The sequence below is a fragment of the Chiroxiphia lanceolata genome, chromosome 2, assembly GCF_009829145.1.
Source record: "Chiroxiphia lanceolata isolate bChiLan1 chromosome 2, bChiLan1.pri, whole genome shotgun sequence".
In the NCBI taxonomy this organism is placed as follows: Eukaryota; Metazoa; Chordata; class Aves; order Passeriformes; family Pipridae; genus Chiroxiphia; species Chiroxiphia lanceolata.
Genome location: NC_045638.1, coordinates 115,088,051 through 115,110,015, shown reverse-complemented (window position 1 = coordinate 115,110,015; position 21,965 = coordinate 115,088,051). Strand labels below are relative to the sequence as shown.

At 41.8% G+C, this 21,965-nt stretch overlaps 1 protein-coding gene across 2 annotated transcripts in view; it reads right to left on the bottom strand.

Annotated features, from left to right (window-relative positions):
* FCHSD2 (FCH and double SH3 domains 2) overlaps positions 1-21,965 on the bottom strand; it is a 112,507-nt gene that overhangs the window by 50,232 nt on the left and 40,310 nt on the right. For both annotated transcript variants that reach the window (XM_032679074.1, XM_032679075.1), the window contains exons 4-5: positions 3,281-3,357; positions 1,900-2,044 (exon numbers count right to left, since the gene is read on the bottom strand). In XM_032679074.1, coding sequence (XP_032534965.1) covers positions 1,900-2,044; positions 3,281-3,357 — 222 coding nt within the window. The remainder of the gene's footprint in view (positions 1-1,899; positions 2,045-3,280; positions 3,358-21,965) is intronic.

The window sequence follows — 21,965 nt, the reverse complement described above, 5'->3', positions numbered from 1 at the left end:
ACATAAACCCACTTTCTTCCTTTCTTTCTGCTGTTGTTTCAAGTGTTCAAAATCAATGATAACCCACAAATTCAAGCTCTGAAAGCTTTGGATGAGGTAATTACTTGAAATAATTGGGATACAACTGGGAAAAATCCAAAGGCAACCTGCTGGAGGTGATAAAAAAAACCTGATTAATCTTTCCTTCTATAAAATTTAAAACATGAGAGAAAAGCTGCCACATAAAACACAGTGGCAAGGATTATTAATTTTATAGTGTAATTAATTTTAGAGTATTATTACATTATTTTTATATTATTATATATATTATTTGAAGAGCTCTTTTTTTAAAAATAACAATGTTGAGAGCTTTCCAACAAGTCAGGTTGTCCTCTTAGTGAACACCCCCCCAAACAGCTAATCCTCTTCATTACACTAATTATTAATGCACGGAATTGTTAATGCATAAAATTATTAACCCATGTAATTATTAATTCATTAATCCTTTGTGTGCACAACTGAGAAATGAAGGGTAGAAAAATCTGTATATATTGTTCAGCTGACAGAGACCTAAAAGCTTGTGAGAAGGGGTTTTGCCACATCAGTGGGGATCTGGATCCCTGAAGTCTCCTGGTGGCATCAAAAATTAAAATATCAAATAACCCCAGTTGTTAAAATCGTTTAAGAAGAGTAAAACAATCTTGCTTTTGCATCCCTGGGGAATAAAAAAACTGTCAGGAGACTGGATGTCATTTTAGTGTAACCTCACAAGTGTTTTACTGACTCGGAATATTAATTTGGAAAAGCTTTTGTCTGGATGGAGATCAGGGTAATTATTAATTATTTAACTATTTATCATTAATTATCATTAATTAATAATTATTAATTAATAATTATGAATTATTTAATTAATTATTAACCTGTCCATTATTTATCTGTTTGGAGATTCAAAGCAAAGGCTGAATTGTATAAAAAAATAAACTGGTTGTGGAGGGAAATTAATGCCACCAAGTGGATAGTTATTCCATGCTGTAGGGAAATTGTGGAATACTTTGAACCAGACAATTGTAATAACTTGTTCTGCTGATTTAGAAGTGCAGGAAAAAAGGAACTTCTATGATTTATATAAATTTTAAGGTCCCGCTTTTACTGCTGACTCAGAAATACTGAACTAACAGCACCTGCAGAAGAATAAAATAAGATTATTTACCCAGTTAAGACGCTATGAAATTGCTCCAGCATTGTCTGGAAAACTTCACAGGAAAATAAAATTCCACAGGACAAGGAAACAACGTTAATAAAGTTAATAAAGTTAATTTTTCCTCAAAAAAACCCTTCCAGGGATGGGGTAGCCACAGTTCTCTGGGCAACCAGGGCCTCCCCACCCTCAGAAATGGCTTTGAAATGCAACAAGCAATTAAATGAATATTCATCTTATTTGAACACTGTTTTTTCTGCAGGGATGAACAGTTTAATTGGAGCAGCTTTTGGAATATTTCCTTGGGATCCCCTGACAGGAGGTGGCTGTGCAATCTCCACACCTTTCAGATTGCTCAAGTCATTCCTTCAGGTTTGAGACACATCTTTGCTTAAAATCAGAATTTATCCTGGCAAAACCCACTCGGAATTGCCACTGCAAACCCAATTTAATATAAGTTCCACAGCACAAGGTGAGATTTGCAGAGATATATTTGACCAACTGTCTTGCATTTTTAAAACCCTCGTTTTCAAGTAGTTTTAACTTGGGATACTTAAAATTAACTCATTTTGATCCCTCTCCAACAAGCTGAATATTTATTTTTACAAGAGACTGAGAAGCACATACATTATTTTTAGGATTAAAAATACTAAAAGATTTCTCATAACCATTTTTCTCAAATAAAAATGACACCATTTCAAGGATTTCTTGAGCACAAATACCTTTTTCAGCTGCTGTTCCTTGAAGCACCGGACGCTCCTGGCTGGCTCTGAAATTAAGTTTTTATAGTTCTCACAGATATTGAGCCGGGACTGGGCCACCTGCATGGTGCCTTCCAAAAGGGATTTCCACACGGAATACATGCTCCTGGAATAATGGAACACAGACAGGTTGTGGGAAGGAAGAAAGGGAGCTCAGGGAGGAAAATATGGATTCACGGGATCTCCCGAGCTGGAAGGACCCACAAGGGTCACCAAGTCTTGGGTTGGTTTACACAACAGCAGCATTTTGCTTTAAAAACTAAAAGATATAAGCACAATCCTTTATGCTGCTCTAGCAAATATCTTCACTTTTCACAAGAAATTTAACTGACGTTGCCCCAAAAATAAAACATTTCCCTCCTGTTCCACTTTCATGATTCCACTTCTTGCCAAACATTTCTGGTTGAACCTGTTGCTTCCATGGGACAGACCCTCCAGAACCCAGATGTTGGTGATGTTGGTAAGATCATGGAATTTGTGATTTTGGACACCTGGCCATCAGGGCCCCAATAATCCACCTCAAAAGCTCAGGAGGAGGAGGTGGAAGAAGGTGATGGGATCTCCTCTGGAGTTGGCAGAAGGAAGGATTCCTGGAGCCTCCAGAGCTCCCAGATAGGGAGGGAGGGGTTTGGAGAAGATCTCTGGGCGCTGTGGGTGGACCTGGAAAGGTGGGTGGGTGTTATGGGAGTGTTTCATATACTCTTTAAACTCATAATTCAGTTTATTTCTTCTCAGATGCACGAGCGGCGTGAGGCTGCTGAAAGGCCCAAACACAAATCTCTCAACGATTTCTCCCTGGTTGAACTTAAAACTTGTCAGAATACAAAGAAGACATTAAAATAAAGCACCTGCAAACCTCTCCCACATCTTTAGGAGGTGCCACTCCAAGGCTTTCAGCACCTGAGTCACGGCTGGTTTCCACCGAGAGGAAGTTTTGTAAACAACCATCTCTTGCTTCGCCTCCCCCCTCCTGTTAAATGTGATTTTCACAAACAAACTTCCTAAATTTAAACCTGTTCCTGCCTTTTCCTCTGAAGAAATCCACATTTATTCCCCTAACCTTAAAGTTATTTGCTAAAATCTATATTCAGGCACAAGCACTGACACCTGAACAGATGCACAATTACAACTTTGTTGTCCTTTCGTACTGTTTTGTTTCTCCCATCTTCCTAAACATTCAAGTCATATAAACATTTATTTCAGCCTGATCTCAGGATTTCAATGGAAAACAAAGCAATGCCCTGCTACAAAGGGGAAAAAAAAAATCACTTTAACTCCAGACAAGTGGTTCATCGTTAAGTAAAATAATGCCACAAATTGAGATATCCAACAGGTAAATTACCTATAATCACTTCGTTCATCAGCTTTTATCCCAAGCCAGTCCTTCTTTAAGTACTGACTGGCCAGCTTCTGGATGCTCTGTTAAAAGAAAAAAAAAAAAGGTAAAAATCAGAAATAATTAAAATACCATTTTCGCTCTCGTGTCAGACAAATGAAAATGTGACATCTGAGAAAGCCATCAATCCACAGCTCCAGTAAAAACAAGGGCAGGATCAGAGGCAGGAATATTGCAAGGCAAAGGGCTCGATTTGTCCCAGCTAAAAGAATCCCAATTTTTATTTTACGAGGGGTTCTCAGAAGAGATGAAATCTCCTTATCTTTGATGAGCCCCAGCTCAAATTCCCAGCTTGGATCATCCCAGGCTGTTGCTCACGGGATCAGCCCATTCCTCAGAGAACTCCAGTAGACAAGAGGCTGACAAATGCACTTCATCTTTAATTATTAATGTTAATTGTGCCCTTCAGTCTCTGCCTTTCACTCCATGGGGCCTCAGAAAACCAATAACAACCTTTTTGTGTTCAAGGTCAGAAAGCAGTGAAATTTAACCTGTAAGCACACAGGGAGGGGGAACTGCTGGCACAGGCTCCCAATTCCATTTACTCCTTGGAATTGGGTGCCTTCAGTGGGAAAATATGATGTACATCGTGGAACTCCTGGAATTCAGCAGTGGGTTTACGGACATTGAGCAGGATTCCTGACTGTTGGGTCACCACAACTCCATGGAATGCTCCAGGCTCGGGGCAGAGTGGCCGGAAAACTGGGAAAGGACAACCTCAAGTTGTGCCAGGGGAGGTTTAGGTTTGGATATTTGGGAAAAGTCTTTCCCCAAAGAGTCCAGCTCTAGCTGCTCTGAACTGCTCCGGGGCCCCAACTTTGGTGTTAAAGATGGGTTTTACCCCAACAGGTCCAATTGCTGGGAGCTCTTACTTCCCATTCCAAGTCTCCACATCTTCCCAAGTTACCTTCCCCGATTTCCACTGCTCTTTCTCCCTCAGTTAAGGGTCATTTTCAAGTTCCATCTCCTCATGGAACATAAAATATCTGAACATATTGGTCACACAGTCAGCAATTTTTTTTTCACAGTTAAATCTATGCCTGTCACTACAATTTCTTGCGATTCCTTTTCTTTTGGCCATTTTTTCAAAAAGATGCACAAATTGCATTAGGCAGCTGTTAAAAAAAACTGATAAAAGGAAAAATAACATTTCCTTTAACTCTGGCAGAGCAATTTGTGCTGAGACTCAGAGCTTTATTAGATACCTCCACCTGCTGCTATTTTCATGTTTCCATCCCTTCTGCATTCGACTCCACTGTTTCAAGATGCTGAACAAACATCCACAAACACCAAAAAAAGCTCACGGGCAGTTGAGGACAAGTTGTGCCAAAATTAAGGATACAAAAAAAAAAAAAAAGGCAGAAGAGGGATAAATAAAGCTATTTTTGCTCCTTGCTTCCATGAAGGTGCACAATGATCACGTTTAACAGACTTGAGATAAGGGGATTTAAACACAAAATTGAATTTGTGGAGAGGTAGGAACATCAGGCTGTGCAGAATGTTCCCCTGGAGTCTCCACACAGACCTTTGAGCAGCTGAAGGGGCTCCCAAAGAGCGGGAAAGGGACTTGGGACAAGGGATGGAGGGACAGGATACAGGGAATGGCTTCCCACTGGCACAGGGCAGGGAGAGATGGGATATTGGGAAGGAATTCTTCCCCGGGAGGGTGGTGAGGCCCTGGACTGGATTTCCCAGAGAAGCTGTGGCTGCCCCATCCCTGGAAGTGTCCAAGGCCAGGTTGGAGCAACCTGGGCTAGTGGAAGGTGTCCCTGCCCATGGCAGGGGATGGAACAGGATGAGTTTTAAAGTCCCTCCCCACCCACAGTATCACTGTGCTGAAAATCCATAAATATGCCACATTTCTGGACATTCCAACTGTTTGCAAACCTGCTCAGCAGATGGAGGGATGGGACATGGAATCGTGTCCATCAATCACCCAAGGAATCCACACTTCCAATGAAATTCTGCTAAACTCAGACCATGGAAAACCAGCCCAGTTTCACTCCAGTTCCAGTTTCCCAGAGCTGCAGCTCCCACTTGCTGTTCCCTATTGCCAGACCTTCCCTCCAGTCTACAGCTTAGGGTTTTCTAATAAAGCCAGCTGGACAGATATTGGGGCAGGAAACAAAAAAAAAATATTTGCTGTAACCCTAACAAAAACAATTCCTGATAGAAAAGAAAGATGTCCCAGATGAAAAGATCAGTCAGAGAAAATAGACAGCTTTTCAAAAGACATATTAATGCCTTTCAAAGCAGCCCTAAGGCTTTTATCTGTAATAATTCCGAGGTGCTGATGACAACCAGGTCCCCCCAAACCTATTATTGATTGTAGAAATCCTGACAGGGACTGGCTGATGCAACCCTGAGTTTTGGGATTATCACCCAGACAAATTCAGTGCTCCTTTTCATTTTGGTGTTTTCAATCTCTTGCATCACTTTGATCCCTTCCCTTTCTCCCAGCAGCTTTCTGCCATGATTTTTTTTTCTAAAGGGGATTACTTTGTTTTCCAAGTCCTCTTCTGGCAGGCAAACACCCCACAAGGGTTTAATATCTCTCTCTTGACTTGATTTCTCTGGGAGGAATGAGCTTGTTCCTGATTAAACTGATGCTATGGAAGTGCAGACACCAGTTGTACTATTCAACACTTGCAAATTAAGGCTCTCCATGAGCAGCAAGGAAAAGTAACAGTTTCATTATATATCAATTCTTATTTATATTATATATATATATATATAATTTACATTGCTTATGTAAAACAGAGCTTTGCTTTGGTTTACTTTCACTTTTTTTGGTTTTTACTTCCCTGATGGTCTCAGTTGCTTCTCTGAAATCAGTCAGATCTGACCTGACTTCAGCAAGCTCAGGGAGCCTGACTCACTCAAACACAGACCCAAATTTCAGCAGACAACTTTATGGATCCCATGGATGTTTTTCCCTCACAAGAAGAGTAACTTGGAACATACTTTATGCTTTTTTGCCAATCTCTTCTCAGCATTTTGACAGGGAGAAGGGAGCAGAAAACCCGAGTGGTGAGAGGACTCCAGCTCCTGAATACAATTGAGTCTCAGGATTAAACTCTGAGATAGTTATGATTATTTCAAGTCATCTTTTATTCACTAGAGCTGGATTGACTAAAATGCCATGATTTAATGGGAATGAGCCCTGCTCAGTATGGGCTCCAGGCAGGGATCCCACAGGATGTGACGTGGTCCCATTTCCATGACAAGCTGTGGACAAAACACAATTATTTTGCTCAGAGGGCTTCAGGCAACAACACTGGGACTAAAGAGCTGCTGCAGCACAAATGGAAAGGCAAACAACCCACACAACAGCAGCACAGGGACTTCTCCAGCGGGTCCTGGTGCTTTCCAAAAGGATCAAAATGATTCCAGGACTGTTTGTCTGCACTGCCTTTACACCAGGGTTCAATGAGAGCTGAACAGGTTTCCCTGGTCCTGCAGCATCAACTGGAAAATTCCCTAGAAACATGTGGAAATCCCCTGTAAAGCTGCATTGCTAATCATGCTGCTTCTCTTTCCTGGATATGGGATCTTCCTTCCTACCACGAGATGATTCCACTTCCAGAAAATCTGGAATTTCATTCTGTCATTCACTACTTCTTTCCAAGCTGTCATCCCCCTTTTTTCCCCCGATACTTAAAGTACGACAAGAAAACAAAGTGGAAAGCTGAAAAAAATCATTTACAGCAGTTAAATATCACCTTAATTGTCCAAATTCATTAAATGTCAAAGCTCTTCTCATTAATTTAAGTTAGAACTGTTCCTTCACCGGCAGCATCTTAATTCTCTCCAGAATGACTTGTTCCTCGAGTTTGGTATTTCTTTCTACATTTAGTCCCTAAAGGGGATTTAAAAAATAAAATAAATCCCCAAGATTTGCTTGTTCCACTGGGGGAAATATCTGAAATATCCTACAGAATGGAAAGGCCAAAGGAACGACAGTCCAGGAACGATCCTACCCCAGCGAAGCCATTTGGGAAAGCTCCTGGAGTGTTATCCCAATGCCCAACTCTTTTTAATGTCCATAATATCACTTATTACTATATAAATATTTTTAGCAGGATGTTAGACAGCAGAGAAACATAATTTACAAGTGTTTTTAGTGCTTAATGCAAACATTTGCCTCAGCATCCGAACCGAAATGTCTCAGTTTTAATTTTAACCTCAAAAAGCAAAAAGAGAAGCTAAAAAATTACACTAAACTGGTGTTAAGTGGTTTGTCTTAACACTTTTTTATTTATTGTTGCTTTTCTAGGAATTTAAACTAACCTGAAGGAGACAGAACTTAACTCTTCCTCCCTCAGCCCTTCTTTCAAAATTACAGATTTTAAATTGCTACACTAAAGACTTGCTGCCTCTTGGACACATTCCAGGTTATTTTTCAGGCCTTTTGCTGAATTACTTGTTCAAAAATGTCTGTGTTGATGTTCTTACTGAACTGCCCAGGGATTATTTCGATGTGTGTTTTAGGCAGCTTGAAGTTTTAGGGTCTCTCTTCTTGTGGGCACAGCGATTTTTAGCTCCACAGCCTCTGAATATGCCAAGAAAAAATACACTTCCCAGCTTTCTGAGGCACCAAGGGAAGAAGTCTGAGCAAAATCACCCTGTCTTTGAGTGGGAAATGTGGAAAACTGCTGAAGATTGGTTTTAGTCTTCAAAATACAAGTAGCTCCATGTTTAAACCACAACTCATGAGGTTCAACTAAATTAAAAGAGGGTCAATTTAGATTAAGTAAGTTTTTTAGGTAAAACACTGGCACAAGTTGCCCAGAGAAGCTGTGGCTGCCCCATCCCTAGAAGCATCCAAGGCCAGGCTGGAGCAAGCTGGGATAGTGGAAGGTGTCCCTGCCCATGGCAGGGGTGGGGCCAGATGGGTTTTAAGGCCCCTTCCAACCTAAACCATTCCATGACATTCTCTGATAATTGGGAAGCCAGAAGGTACAAAACACCATTTGGAAAGATCCCTTTCCTCTAAGCTTTGAGGCACAGACTATCTAAAACTGGCATTAAAAGACTGAGGAGAACGAAGTCGTGACTAAACCTCTGTTTTTCTCAATTCCCAGGTCTGATTTCGAGCCCTAATTTAAAGTCAAGCTTTTCAGCACCTTCCCCAGTGCCAAACACCGCCCAAATCCCACACTGGGGAGGTGGTGGCAAACAAGAAGCTCTGCCATTCACATTCCAAAGAGGAACTACCAGACCCTCCAGTCAGACCTGCTGGGAAACAAAGGCCACAAAGGGAACAAAATCCTTCCTCTGTCTCAAAGGAACTGTCTGCACAAACCTTTTCTGAGCAAACACTGCCAGGGAAGGAGGAGGAGGCAGACACCCACCACCTCCTCACCAGCATCTTCTCACCCATTAGGACCAGAAAAGAAGAAGGGTAGCTTCTCAAATTCTCATTTTGCCCATAACTGTCCCCATGAGTTGAGTTTTGCTGAGTGAACCCAGCACATCCCACTTTTTGTGTAGCATTAAATCCCACCTTTCCTGGAATTCACACCTTGGGGGACGGAGGAAACCAGGGCAGAAATATCACCTTCCACAGCATTTGTTGGCTGGAGAACTGTGTCCAACCACTGCTGCACAGAACAGGAGGATCAGGACAGGATCTCACAGGCAAAGTGTGAACCACGGATTAAAAATCCCTGTGAACTAATCCACTGGCCCTGGGGAAGAATTTGCAAGCGAAAAACTTTTCTGTGGAAGAATCTGGAAGAGAAAACCCTTGATATGGAAAAATTTGGAAGAGAAAAACCTTTCTGTAAAAGAATTTGGAAGAGAAAAAACTTTTTATGGAAGGATTAAAAATCTATGTGAACTAATCCAGTGGCCTTGGGGAAGAATTTGGAAGAGTAAAACCTTTCTGTGGAACAATTTGGAAGAGAAAAACCTTTATAAACCTTTCAGTGCACCAGGCAAAGACCTTCACATGAACCACTTTCTACTCCACCACAGGAACCACTTTCTGAGTCAAGACACTTGTTAAATGAAGTCACAAAAAGGTTCAAGTAGCTTTGTACCCTCCCAAATTTGATGATTCATTTGATAACCCATCAACACAGCTCTCCTGCCCTCCACGGCTTCAACTTGCTATTCTTTTCCTTCTAAAAAGGGAAATGTTTTCTTTACTCACCAAAAAAAAAAAAAAAAAAAAAGATGTATTTATAATCTAACCAAAGCATTTTTGGAGGAGACTCGTTATTTTTGGAGGAGACTCGTTAAGCCACATCACTGGCTTATCCTGACTCTTAAGCCTGGTTTGGAAAGGAATCTGAAATTCAAAACTTCTGCTTTCAAACTAGTGTAAAATAGAAGTCCAAAAGGGCTTTTGAACTGATTTAATGGTTGAGTCAATCCTGAAGTGATTTTCTGGGAAGTGAAAAGATGCTCAGTTCATGCAGATGTCCAGAAAAATTAAGAAATAGAACTGGACAAAACTGAAAACACTTGGATGCTAAAAATGCAGCAAATAGGCCAGACTGGGCCAGATTAAAATATGACATTACAAAATGTATGTATTTTCATATAGAATTACATGAAATTGTAGAAATACAAAAACAATGTAAATTTAAAAGACAGGCTGGAAATTATCTGAAAATATGATGTTAAAATGATGTACTGCATCAGTCATCCTACAAAGCCACAAATTCACAAATTCTGGTGAATTCTGGTGAAACACAGAATAAAAGGGAGGTCTGGATTGCATATTAGGGACAATTTCTTCATGGAAAGGGTTGTTAAACATTGGAATGGGCTGCCCAGGGAGGTGGGGGAGTCCCCATCCCTGGAGGTGTCCAAGGAAGGCCTGGATGTGGCACTCAGTGCTCTGGGCTGGGGGACAAGGTGGGGATGGGGCACAGGGTGGACTCGATGATCCCTGAAGTCTTTTCCAACCTGAAAGATCCTGCGATTTCATGACTTATTTCTCTAAATTCAGAAGCAAATCAAAGCCAAGAGGCTTCATCACCAATAGCAGCAACAGCACCTCAGCCACCAAAGTGCCTCATGAAGCTGCCCAGCTCCTCCTGGATTGGGAAGGTTGGGGTAGTTTCTACAAAACTGCAGACAAATAATCCCAGCCCAGCCCAAGAGATGAAGTTTCCACCCTAAAGCTCCTGTTTGCCACCCTAAAGCTCCTGTTTTCCCTCGGGAAAGCCCCTCTCACCACAGGTGAACCGTCCCTCGAGAACTCGCGGCACAGTGAATTCCACAGGTTTTGGCAAAAGGATTTCCAAGCAATCAGGAATAGTGAGGAATACAAAATTTGGGAGTTATGGATGAGCTGGGATGCAGAAATACAGACCTGGCATCTCTTTAACTCAGGTTAGTTGAGTTTAAGGTAACAAATTAAGACTCTGTGTACACTCCTTAACAGCTCTGCTTTAAATCACCCTGAGCTGGTTCAAAGAGCACTGAAGTGTTAAAAGAGCTCAAAGGGGAGCAGAGAGGAAAGTCTGACTAAAACTGGGCCTGAGAAGTGACCCCCCTGTCTCGTTTCAGAGACTAAAACTGTATTTAAGCCCAGTAATTCAGGCCCAGAGCCTGGGACTGCTCATCCTCACTGGGGGGACTCTGCACTGACTTATATTAATAAACCATAGCATGTGTAGGGGCTTTTTTTTTTTTTTTAAATAATGCCATTCAGGAGGATTAATTTTTTAAATATTCAGCATTTGGAAAAACACCCTTCTGAATTTGCTTTCCCAAACCACTGAAGCTGCTCCGTGTTATTCCCTGGAAGTATCCTCCAGGTCAGCACTTCCTATTCTGTGGGAACTTCTTAATTAAAGGTTCACATGATTCCAAAGCCCTGGTGCTTTATGGAGCACAAAGCTGGGTGGTTTTCCACCCTATAACAGCTGGCAGATCACTAAGAAATTGGTTGTGCTTCACTTCCTATTCATTGATCAGTTTATAACAATGGGACTGTTCCTGCTCTGAAGTTTATCACAGTTCTAAAATTAATTCTGCATCTGGTAATTAGTTCCAGAGCTCGTGATATCTTCAGAATATGGAACTGGCAATTAAGGAAGTTTTTGGCATTAGTTGAATTGTGAGGAAAACATGAAAATCTGCCTGAAAACACGATGCCATCTTTTGAATGAATTGGGTATGTTTTGGTATTTGGGCTGTCTGGTAAAGTTTACACGACCAAATCATTATCACTATTCAGAAATCTCTATTTATTAATTAAATAATTTTAAACATTAATATTTCTTGTCAATTCTGCTCAACACTAACCCGTAAAATCTACTTTTAGCCCAGCTGAAATCTTAACCCCTCTAACAGAACGTGGTGATAATAAAGCTTGTGCACAGAGAACCTGTTTCGACAGCTTTCTATTTATAACTTACGTAGTTTGGGACTCATTATTGGAGCACCTTGTCCTCTAATATCTCAGAAAACAGATATTTGCATGGAAAAGAGAATCCCAAATGCTGCAGTCACACAGTACAAATACCACTGGTCCCCCCACCCCACAAGGAGGGATTTAACCTATTAAATGCCATTTTCCACAAGAAACTTCCTTGATGCCAGAGCCCTTTTAGGTTTGGGGAGTATTTCCCGGGTTCTCACCAGAAGACAAAGAGCCCTAAAGATCTGCAATTTTCTAAAACCCAAATGAAGCTGATTCACCTTGGCTGGACAACTCTGTCAGCTGAACAAACAACCCAAGCCTCCCTGGAAATCAGAAAGAAAAAGCAACACCTGCCAGGGAGTTTTGGCATCATGATCCAGTTATGGAAAAACAAAGGCTTGGACTTCCTAAATAAAACAGCTGGATTGATCAGCCAGATGAGAATTTGGGGTCAGCAGACACCAGAGACACTTTCTTCTGCAGGTGGGAACTTGCTGCAGGAAAAAGGACTGATGAACTCATCCAGCAGTGGAGAAAAAGAAGAATAAGTAATTTTTAAAAAATAAATTTCTGGATAAGGGTAATCCCATTTAACTGGGGGTTTTTTTGAGTAATACACATTCACAGGAGGACATAAAAACTGGTGGGGTTGTGTCCTGCAGGGAAATACAGCAGCAACTGGTAAGCTCAAGAATTTCAGGAGAAACGTGGCCATGGAAAAGTTTTTTCCCAGTCTCTTGACACTTGATCATCAAGTTGATGTGAGCTGATAACCAGAATCATGGGCCTTTAAGAATGAAACAAAACCTCACCTTCCACCTAGGCAGGCAAGAGATTTTGGAAGAAATTCCCAACGAGAATAAATTCCCAGTATTGTTTCCTTCCCACAGCTCCAAACTCCAGCCTTTATTAAGCATCAGTCAGAGCAACAACCACTGACAACTCGGGACAGCTCAAATTTCTGCCATTTTTCAACAGCAACAGAAGTATCTTTGATCTTCCCGCTGAGCTGAGCTGAAAAATGACATTCCCAAGGATCTTCAGCCCATGTTCTACTACTCCAGTTCAAGCCTCGCTGCCAAGGTAGCATCTGAGTTCAAAGCATGAGAAATCACCTGTTTGCCTGGAATCGTCAGTGTTCCTTCCCCAGGATGACAGAGTTGAGCCAAGATTTCCCAAGGCTAAATGCAAAATTGGGTTTTATCCTCCTGGGATGAATGTAAACATCAAGCTCAGCAGGCCCAGCTTGCTGCTCCTCCTGTGCTGATGGTGACAAGGAGGGACAGCAGCTCCTCTTGGCATGGTAGCAGCTGGCCTGGAGGGGCACTGAGGCTGTGCTCATCATCCCCTGTCCCTTGGCATGGAATTATTTAGGTTGGAAAAACTTTTTAAGATCATTGAGTCCAACTGCTCCCCCAGCACTGCCAAGGCCACCACTCACCCATGTCCCCGAGTGCCACATCCACATGGATTTTAAATCCCTCCAGGGATGGGGACTCCACCTCTGCCCTGGGCAGCTGTGCCAGGACTGGAAAACCCTTTCCATGAAGGAGTTTTCCCCAGTATCCAGCCTGACCCTCCCCTGGCACAGCTGGAGGCCATTCCGTCTCCTCCTGTCCCTTGTTCCCTGGGAGCAGAGCCCAACCCCCCCCCAGCTCCCCCCTCCTGTCAGGGAGTTGCAGAGCCAGAAGGTCCCCCCTGAGCCTCCTTTTCTCCAGGTTGAGCCCCCCCAGCTCCCTCAGCTGCTCCTGCTGCTCCAGCCCCTTCCCAGCTCCGTTCCCTTCCCTGGACATGCTCCAGCCCCTCCATGTCCTTCTTGTGAGGAGCCCAAACATTTCTCAGGGCTGGAGGTGTCTCAGCAGTGCCAGCACAGGAGATAGGCACTGCCCTGGTGGAGCCACTAAAACAACTCCATTTTAGGTCCCTGAAAATCCTAAAAATCTTTGGGTATTTTTTCTCCCCAAATAAACAATGCCCACGTTCTGTGGAGCCACAAAACTATGCCGTGAGAAGCTCCCAGGTGAACATTCCACACCAGAACTGCTGTAAATAATTAAACCAGGTCTCAAGGGGATCACTGATCCCAGCATTCCACAAGAAAGGTGGCCCCAAAGCTCACACCCAGCTTTTCCAAAGCAGCAGTGATTTTTAGGGATCGCCGCTTTCATAATTCCCTCGTTTTCCCCTATAAAACTTCCCACCTTCCCAAGGCTTCAAATGAACCCTGAGTGGGAGTAGAACGGAATTTCACAACAACATTCCCTCGTGCAAAGCACATTCCTGAACATCTGCCCTCTTATATCCTATAGGAAAAACCTTTTGGGATGATATCCACATTCTTGCAGCTGCTCTTTAGAAGTATTTCCAGGGCTTTGCTGTGGTTTTGTTCTGCCCTTTATAAATCAAACAGCAGCAGAGACAAAATATAAGAAACACAGACATACAAATGATACCAAATTTTAAGTAAAATATTATTGATCTTAAAGTCTCTTTACTGCTGTTTGACGGGGTAAATTTGCTGTTTCGAGGTATTATTTTTTAAAAAGAAATCTCTGTTTTACACAGGAAGAGCTGGCAGCAATCCTGCCGAGATGGTAAAGGTTGTGTTCATGTTCAAACATCTGGAGCCAAAAAACCCCTTCCACAACCCAGGACACAGGTGCCAAGCAGGAAAAACAGTCTATTAGAAAGCAATTTTTCTCTGAAGTTATAAGACAAGCCAACTCTATAAACAGCTGCCAAGAACATCCGAGTCCGACTCAGTTGGACTTTGTTCATATGAAAAAAAAAAAAAGAGGAAAATATTTCCTTCCTGTTCATTTAAGAAAGAATTTAAGAGGAACAGCTCAGGAAAAAAAAAATCAGCAAGGTAATCTCTGCTCAGAAAAAGAGGTGCAGAAAATCAAGTGGAGGAGAAGGAAAAGAAAAAAAGATTGTCTTCGGGTGCTTAAAATATGGATTTATTCAGGCTCAAGTTTTGCTAAGTATAGGTCCACCCACAGGAGCTATATATACACACACACACATATATATATTCATATAAAACCTCATGGATTTGGTATAATCAGACAAGCAGAACAACCGAGAGAAGGAAGTGCCCAGTGCTGGGGGAAAGGAACCATCTGCTCTCTGAGTCAGAGACACAACAGGGAAGGAGTTGGGTTGGCAGCTCCGGATTGGGAAGCATATGGTCCATGTCCTCCTAACCGGGCATCTTCTGCCTTCCCTCAGCTGGTGGCAGAATCTGAGAAGCCCTTGTGAAGTCTGTGTTGAGCTCTGTCCTGAGTTAAAACTAAAATTAAGCCATGGAGAGGCGCAGAGTTCCTGGCTTTGGGTGATTCCAAATGCAGGAGAAGTGAAAAAACCCTTTATGATCTTTTGGGATCGGCGTGTTTGGGAATTTTCTCTGCTTTCTTGATGGCTCGTGGGCTAATTTTTCACCAGAGATGTGCAGCGTCCTCCTGTTTTCTTCTGATATTTAGATAGAAGGGCTTTTAAGGTTCTGCCACAAATTAAGGAAAGTGAGCGAATGCCCAGTTAAAAGCAAACGGACCACGTGCTTCCCAATTCCCGAGTCCGCTTCCAGGTCAAGTCAAAAAAACAGGAGAAAAAAACCCCACAAGACTGAAATCCTACAAACTATGATTGTTTGGATTGAATTTCTTCGGGCTCTTCTTTTTAAAAAAGCAAAGTTAATCTTTTTATTTGTGTACAAACTATTAGTTACAAGACAAGCTCCTGAGCCCGAAGGTTATTCATTTATTGGTAAAATAAATCAGAGATGTCTGAAATGACCACAAATGGAAGATTTCAAAGTAAAAATAGTATTATCCAAAGAGTTCTATTAAGCAAAGTGTGAGCAAGGAGCTCTGGGAGAATTTAAGCGTGAAGGTTGCAAGCTTTTAGGAAAAAAACAATTAAATTTAACATTTTTTGTTGCAAGAGACTGTGCAATGAAGCTCCCCCAAAGGGAGGAGTCCTTGGAAAAAGAGATGAGTTTGATGGCAAAAAGGGAATAAAGAATAAAGGAGGGAAAAAACGAATCCACACTGTAATTCTGGGAACTGTGCAGCTCTTCAGAACTGAATTCAAAGCAATATGAAAGCAAATCAGGGGCTAAATCTTGAATACAGCTTTTCAATAACTGGGATAAGCCAAAGAAACAGTTATTAAATGTGATCATCAAAATGCCTCCCAGTTTCTGTGTGTGTGTATATATATTTACACATATATAAATAGATACATCTAAATATATATTTAGATACATATATTTACATTTTCCCATTAAATATTAGTTATTTTAAATGCTGTATTATATTAAATATTATATTTAATGATAAAATTTCCATGATTAATTATATACATAAAATCATACAAGTGAATATTCTATAGGTATAATTTTATGATAAATTTAATAACAAATTGAATAAATTTAACTATATATTTCACAATAACTATAATACTAAATTTAATAATAAGTATAATAATAACTTTAACAATAAATCTAAGAATAAATTTAATAAATCTAAGAATAAATAAATTTAATAAATCTAATAATAAATAATAAAGAAGAAATAATAAATAATAAAAAGTCACCAAGTTACAAGGAAATTCAACCAAAAAGAATTTAACAATTACAAGATTTGCAAGAAAAATATTCCTGTTTGTTTCCTGCTTCCCAAAGGCTTTTCTGTCCTGAAGCTCAGAGAGATCTGAGCAAACTCTTCTATTTAGGCAGCAAGACAAAGCATTAATTAATAGATGACAAAGTCATCTGCTCCTGGATTCCCTTCAAAGGAAAATCATTTCTAACCTCGATATTCAGAGCGAGCCCTGAAAGGTTAAACAAAACCCTCCTCAGCCCAAACGCTCCCAACCCTTAAGACAGCGAGCTATAAATTATTAAGTAGCTTGTCTAATTGCTTCATGATGGCATCCAAAGACTCCAGCCCTCCCTGCCCCCAGCCCGGGACGCAATTCCAGCTGGATGCACTTTGAGCACAGCCCATTATTCAGCCGAGTCCTCTCTACTGTTCCAGCGAGGTACCAGAGGTCAGGCTCCTAACGGGAAAACAAAGAGGGAGATTCCCAGCCCCACACAACATCCTAAACCTCGCAGCTCCAGCAGCAAGCTGACAGCCGGAAAACCTAGGAAACCCCATCCAGAAAGGATGGAGAAAGGAATGGGATTGCACTCGGCTTTAAACCCTCCAAATGAAGGCGTAGCTGCAGAACTGCTCCTGTAAACGCCGGCTGTAAACCAGAGGGCTGTAAACCAGAGACTAGGGATGGCATTTAGGGAACTCTTCCCTCAGAGTGAGAAAATGTAAAACGGGAAATCAATTCCCAGTTATTATGGGAGAGAGAAGGGAAAAAAAGGAAAAAACCAGCACGAGATTAAAAAAACATGTGCAGTTCATCAGCAAACCCAGATTTTCCTGTTCACTAATTTGTTGGGTTTTAAACACAGTTGAGGCAGAGAAAACACATCTTTGATGGCTCAGTGTTTACAAACTACTGCAGGGGTTGCAAATCAAATAAAATCACTCTTTCTTAAACTGGGTAAGTAACACCATTATCATTTTATCAAATGCAGAAACAAATCATCCATTCCCACTCTGTGCAAATTTTAAACTGCTGAAGTAGGAAGTTCTTGGCTCTAAACTTAATTTACAGATGTTCAATATTTACTCTTCCCTGCCAACCGTCTCTCACTGTAATGAAATTCCTTTTCATTCCAGCAAACTGTCTGATTTTAATGTTCTCCCTCGGCAGAAGATCCACAGAAGATATTCAGGGCTTGTTTTAAACCTGAGGGACGGATCGACCAGTCCTTCCATGCAGTTTCCAGAGCAAATTCCACAATAATTCCAACACCTGCAGAGCTGATGCTCCGGACACGTAAGTCACCCATAAATAGTAACATACAACATTCATTAGGAGCATTCCCAAGGGATTGCTGACTGAGGGAAATACGGGAGCAGCTCTGGATCCATTCAATCCATGGGATATGTACACCAGGAATGAGAGAGAAGCCAAACAAGGTAGGAGAATGAAACTCTCATCCTTTCATTGACTGCCACCAACCAGCAAATCAGGAATTCCAAGGAACTGCCGAGCACTGAAGGCTCAAAAACCAGTTAAAACAATAATGTTCTAATGTTTAACGAATCTAGTACTTTTAATTGCTCCTGGAAAGAATAAAACCACGTCCCTCTCATTCACAATTTACTCGGCCAAAATTTGGCCGGTTGTTTTTTAACACGGGTAAAAGATCCCGGAAGTAAAAGATCCAAGTATGGAAGTAAAATGGGCAATATGGAGACCTAACTGAGGTGTTATTTATGGCCAAAAAAAAAACCACCCCACCTATGGAAGGGTTTGTTTTGCTTTCTCACAATCAAAACTCAGCCTTCGCACACAGAGACGCTCTTGGGGCAAAGGCTGACGTGCAATAAAAACGTGGCACTGGGAGTTTGTCCTTCCCACACCTCGGCTACCAAAAGCCCCAAACCTACACAAAAAAATACATATCCTCTTTAAAAGCAGAAATTCAAGCGAGGTTTTTACTGCACCTTCAGTCCCGGGGGTACAAGAGAGGAAGAATTAAAAGCAAGACCCGCAAAAGTCAAATTTGGGAATGGTGAAGCAGTTTAATCGTGGGGCTGAAGGCCTGGCAGGGGTGGTGTCCTCAGTACCCTTCCCCACCCTCCTCTCCTCCCCCCCGCCCTCCCCAACCCAATTGTTCCCTGAATTGTTTGCCATAGGTGAAATGGACCATTAGAAAACATTAGCCAGCACTTAATTTATCATTTATCCGAGGATGAATGCAAATCATTTGGAGGTTTGGGGCTGGGTTCCCCCCCCCCTTCCCACACCCCTAATTCATATTCATGAGGATAATTTCACAAAGGCAGTTATAAAACTACGGCAGAGGCAGCCTGAAAATATAGTTGGGCCAGCACAGAAAGAGGAAATTCTCTCGCCCCCTGAGCTGGGGTGGGCTGTTGAAGGGGGGGTTTCAAACATTTGCTGAACGATGGGGGTTTATAATATTTTAATCGAGTTATTCATGACACGAAAATAACCCTGTGGCAAAGCAGATAACGTGATACAAAAGCTAAGTTCATTTGTTCTGGACAGGTGGCCAGTCTGGAGCTCCATGCCGGCATCCAAAGCCCGCCCACAATAGCCCTAAAGACGATTATGCAAATGCTCCCCATTCCCTGCTATTTTCCCAGGAATGGGGAGAAGGGCTCCATGTGGAAGAAGCAATTGTTTCCCACTCATGTGGAAAACAAACCCAAGAGAGAAAGAAGGGAGGGAATGTGAACGGGAGAGATAGCGACACATTCCCTGGCCAGGCTGAGGAGCGCCCGGGATGATCGGGACAGTGCCGCGATTTCCAAGGCTGACACCCGCACTTCAGAGCCCGGGAAAGGGATTCTTCGACCTGCTTTTTCCCTCGTATTCCAGTGGCTGAAAGACGGCAACTCTCAGCTGGGATACAGCGCTGGGATGGGATGGGATGGGATGCTGGGACAGGAGGAGATGGGCAGCACATCAACTTGGATTTTGCCTGGATTTTTTCCCAATCCTATATCTTGGCCACAGAGTAATTAAAAAAAAAAAAAAAAAAAACCAACAACAAAAAAAAACAAACCAACGACATGAAATCTGAGGCAATGGATTTGCTCCACTTCAGTCCTCCAGTGATTATTAATTTAAAGAGATTTTACTAAAACACACAATAATAACAAAATAATAAAGGGATTTCAATTTGATTCTTAAAAACTACTGGAATGTTTCTTACACTTCAAGCACAGCTCTTCAAAACCCATCCCGTTTCCACATCAAAAGCTTTTCACCTCTCCCAAATATCAGTTTTCCACCTAAGTGCTCATGTAGATAATTCATCTCTCCTGCTGCTGTCCCACTGAATCCCAGGATTCAAAAAAGACTGGGAATGAACATGCAAACAAACACGATCCAACATGATCCAAAAATAAAAATCTTCCTTCTTTCCCCCCAAAAAGATATGGTAATCAGAGCTAGAGGAAGCCTAAAAGTCTGTGAGGATAACTTAGAGGAGCAGTGTTAAGGATAATCTGTATTTTATAACTTAAAGATCAACACTTCCTCCATTTCCCAGGTTTTGTCCCTATTCCAGCCCTAGAACCTGAACTAGTAAAGATAAAAATTTCTGTAGGAAGCAGCTTTTAATTCTGTTTACTTTTCAAAGTATAGCTTTTCAGAACTTATTTATTTCTGCTTCTTTATGCTTTGCCTCAACACCACCTAACCCTTGAGCCAGGATTCCAAAGGCCACATGCTTTGCTTTCCCAGGTGCTGGAAGTTTGGTTCCAGTTCTGATCACCACCTCCTCTCCCCTGAGATCCTGACAACTGAAAGCCTTCACCCTGAACTTCCACTCAAAAGAATTCCTTGGGCAGTTTCAAGCGATTTAATCAAATCCTCCTTCCACATTATTGGTATTTTTCCTCCTTCCACAGGATTTATAAATTCCATGTGGAGTGCAGGCTCTTGCTCATGAGTTCATCACAGGTACACAGCCCTTATCACACCTCCTGTCTGGCTGGAATTACTCCATGGTTATTTTGACACCCAGAATTCCTGTTCTTCCTTTTTCCTCTGCATTCCCAGCAACTCCACCGTCCTCTCTCCCTCTTTCCCGCAGAAAGCTCCTCTAGGATCAGCCTGTTGGCTTCTGGGCATTCTGCAGATCCAAATATCTTTCAACTCTCTCTTTTGTGTGTTTGCTTGTTCTCAATTATCACTCGTCTTTCAGCACTGACAACTTGGATTCCAGAGCTCCACTTCACACTTCCCTCACCTTGGGATACAACTGATTCCCTGTTTCTCCACACACACTCTCTGAGCGTTCTTGTCCCACCCAGGCATTTCTATATTTTCATTTTCAACACCAACTATCTGGGCCATCTCTTGAATCTCTTTTTTTCCTTCCCCCCCCCCTGCAAGTTCCAAGCCTTTCCAGCTCAGCAGCTCGTCATTCTTCACCCACCTCCACTCCTTTGTCTTGGCCTGGTAAGCCAAAACTTGATCAGCCATTCCTATAATCTCATTTTTTATGCTGTTCCACAGCCCTTCACCATTCACTTCGGACAAAATTCCACCCCCCAACTCCTTTGTTTGCTTTCCTGTATCTGGCTCTTTCCATCTGTGCTTGTTGTAGATCTTCATTCTTGACACTTTTTTGGTTGCTCTGGGCCTTGCTGGTGCCAACACTCACTGGAGGGAATTCTGTGGGAGAGGAAGCCTTGGACAGCCTCAGGAACATACCCTGATTTACTGCAAACTCCCTCTGGAGTTCCAACTCTTGTCCACTGTCAGGTGCAATTTGCTGAGTCTTTGGAGGATGGGGATAATCCTACAACTGAACTTTTAGACTTGCTCAGGAAAATAATCGGGTAAAATGGCTAAAATAATATGCACATTTCCCATTTTAATTAAAGCATGCCTGCAGGTCATGGTATTAATTTTGGTATATAAAAATACCTCTACCAGCTTAATATATGATGGTACATAATTGGATTTTACTAAAAGTTCTGCTCTCCTGTTAAGGAGATTTTATATACTAATTATTGTTGGTCTTTTGTTCCAGGTATACAAAGAAACATGTAGACAGAAGGCCAAAAAGCATTTAGAATTTAAATAAGTGGACAGAGACAATGCTGTTTCCTAAAGGGGGAACAAATCCAGGTTTAATAGAGTCCAACCCTCAGTCTTCTGACCTTTTTTCCCATCCAAAATTCCCATACCCATGACCAGAAATCACATCACATGAGTTGCTGCTTCCCTTCTTTGGCACAGAAAACCCATATGATTATTTAGCATATAATTAACATATGTTTGTCAATTCCTTGTTTCACTGCAGGCCCAATATTTTCTGTACAGCTACAGAGATGGTGCCACCATTCATTATTCAAAGGTTTCTCCTGCAAACCAAAGGTGTCCTGGTAAATAAAGATTTTTGGACTCATTACAAGGTGAGTCATGTTTGAGTTTCCAGCTGTCACAGGTAACTGAGTTATTAATTCTTAAAATATTTTTGCTCTTTGCCTGTTATTCAGAGTCGAGGGGAAAAAAAATCTTTGCCACAAGTCCCAGGGAGAAGAGGGAAACGAAATTCATTGTAAATAATCAGCTGCTCCTGGGAGACAGAGACACTGCACTGTGCCAAGTCAAATTAATCCCAGACACAAAGAT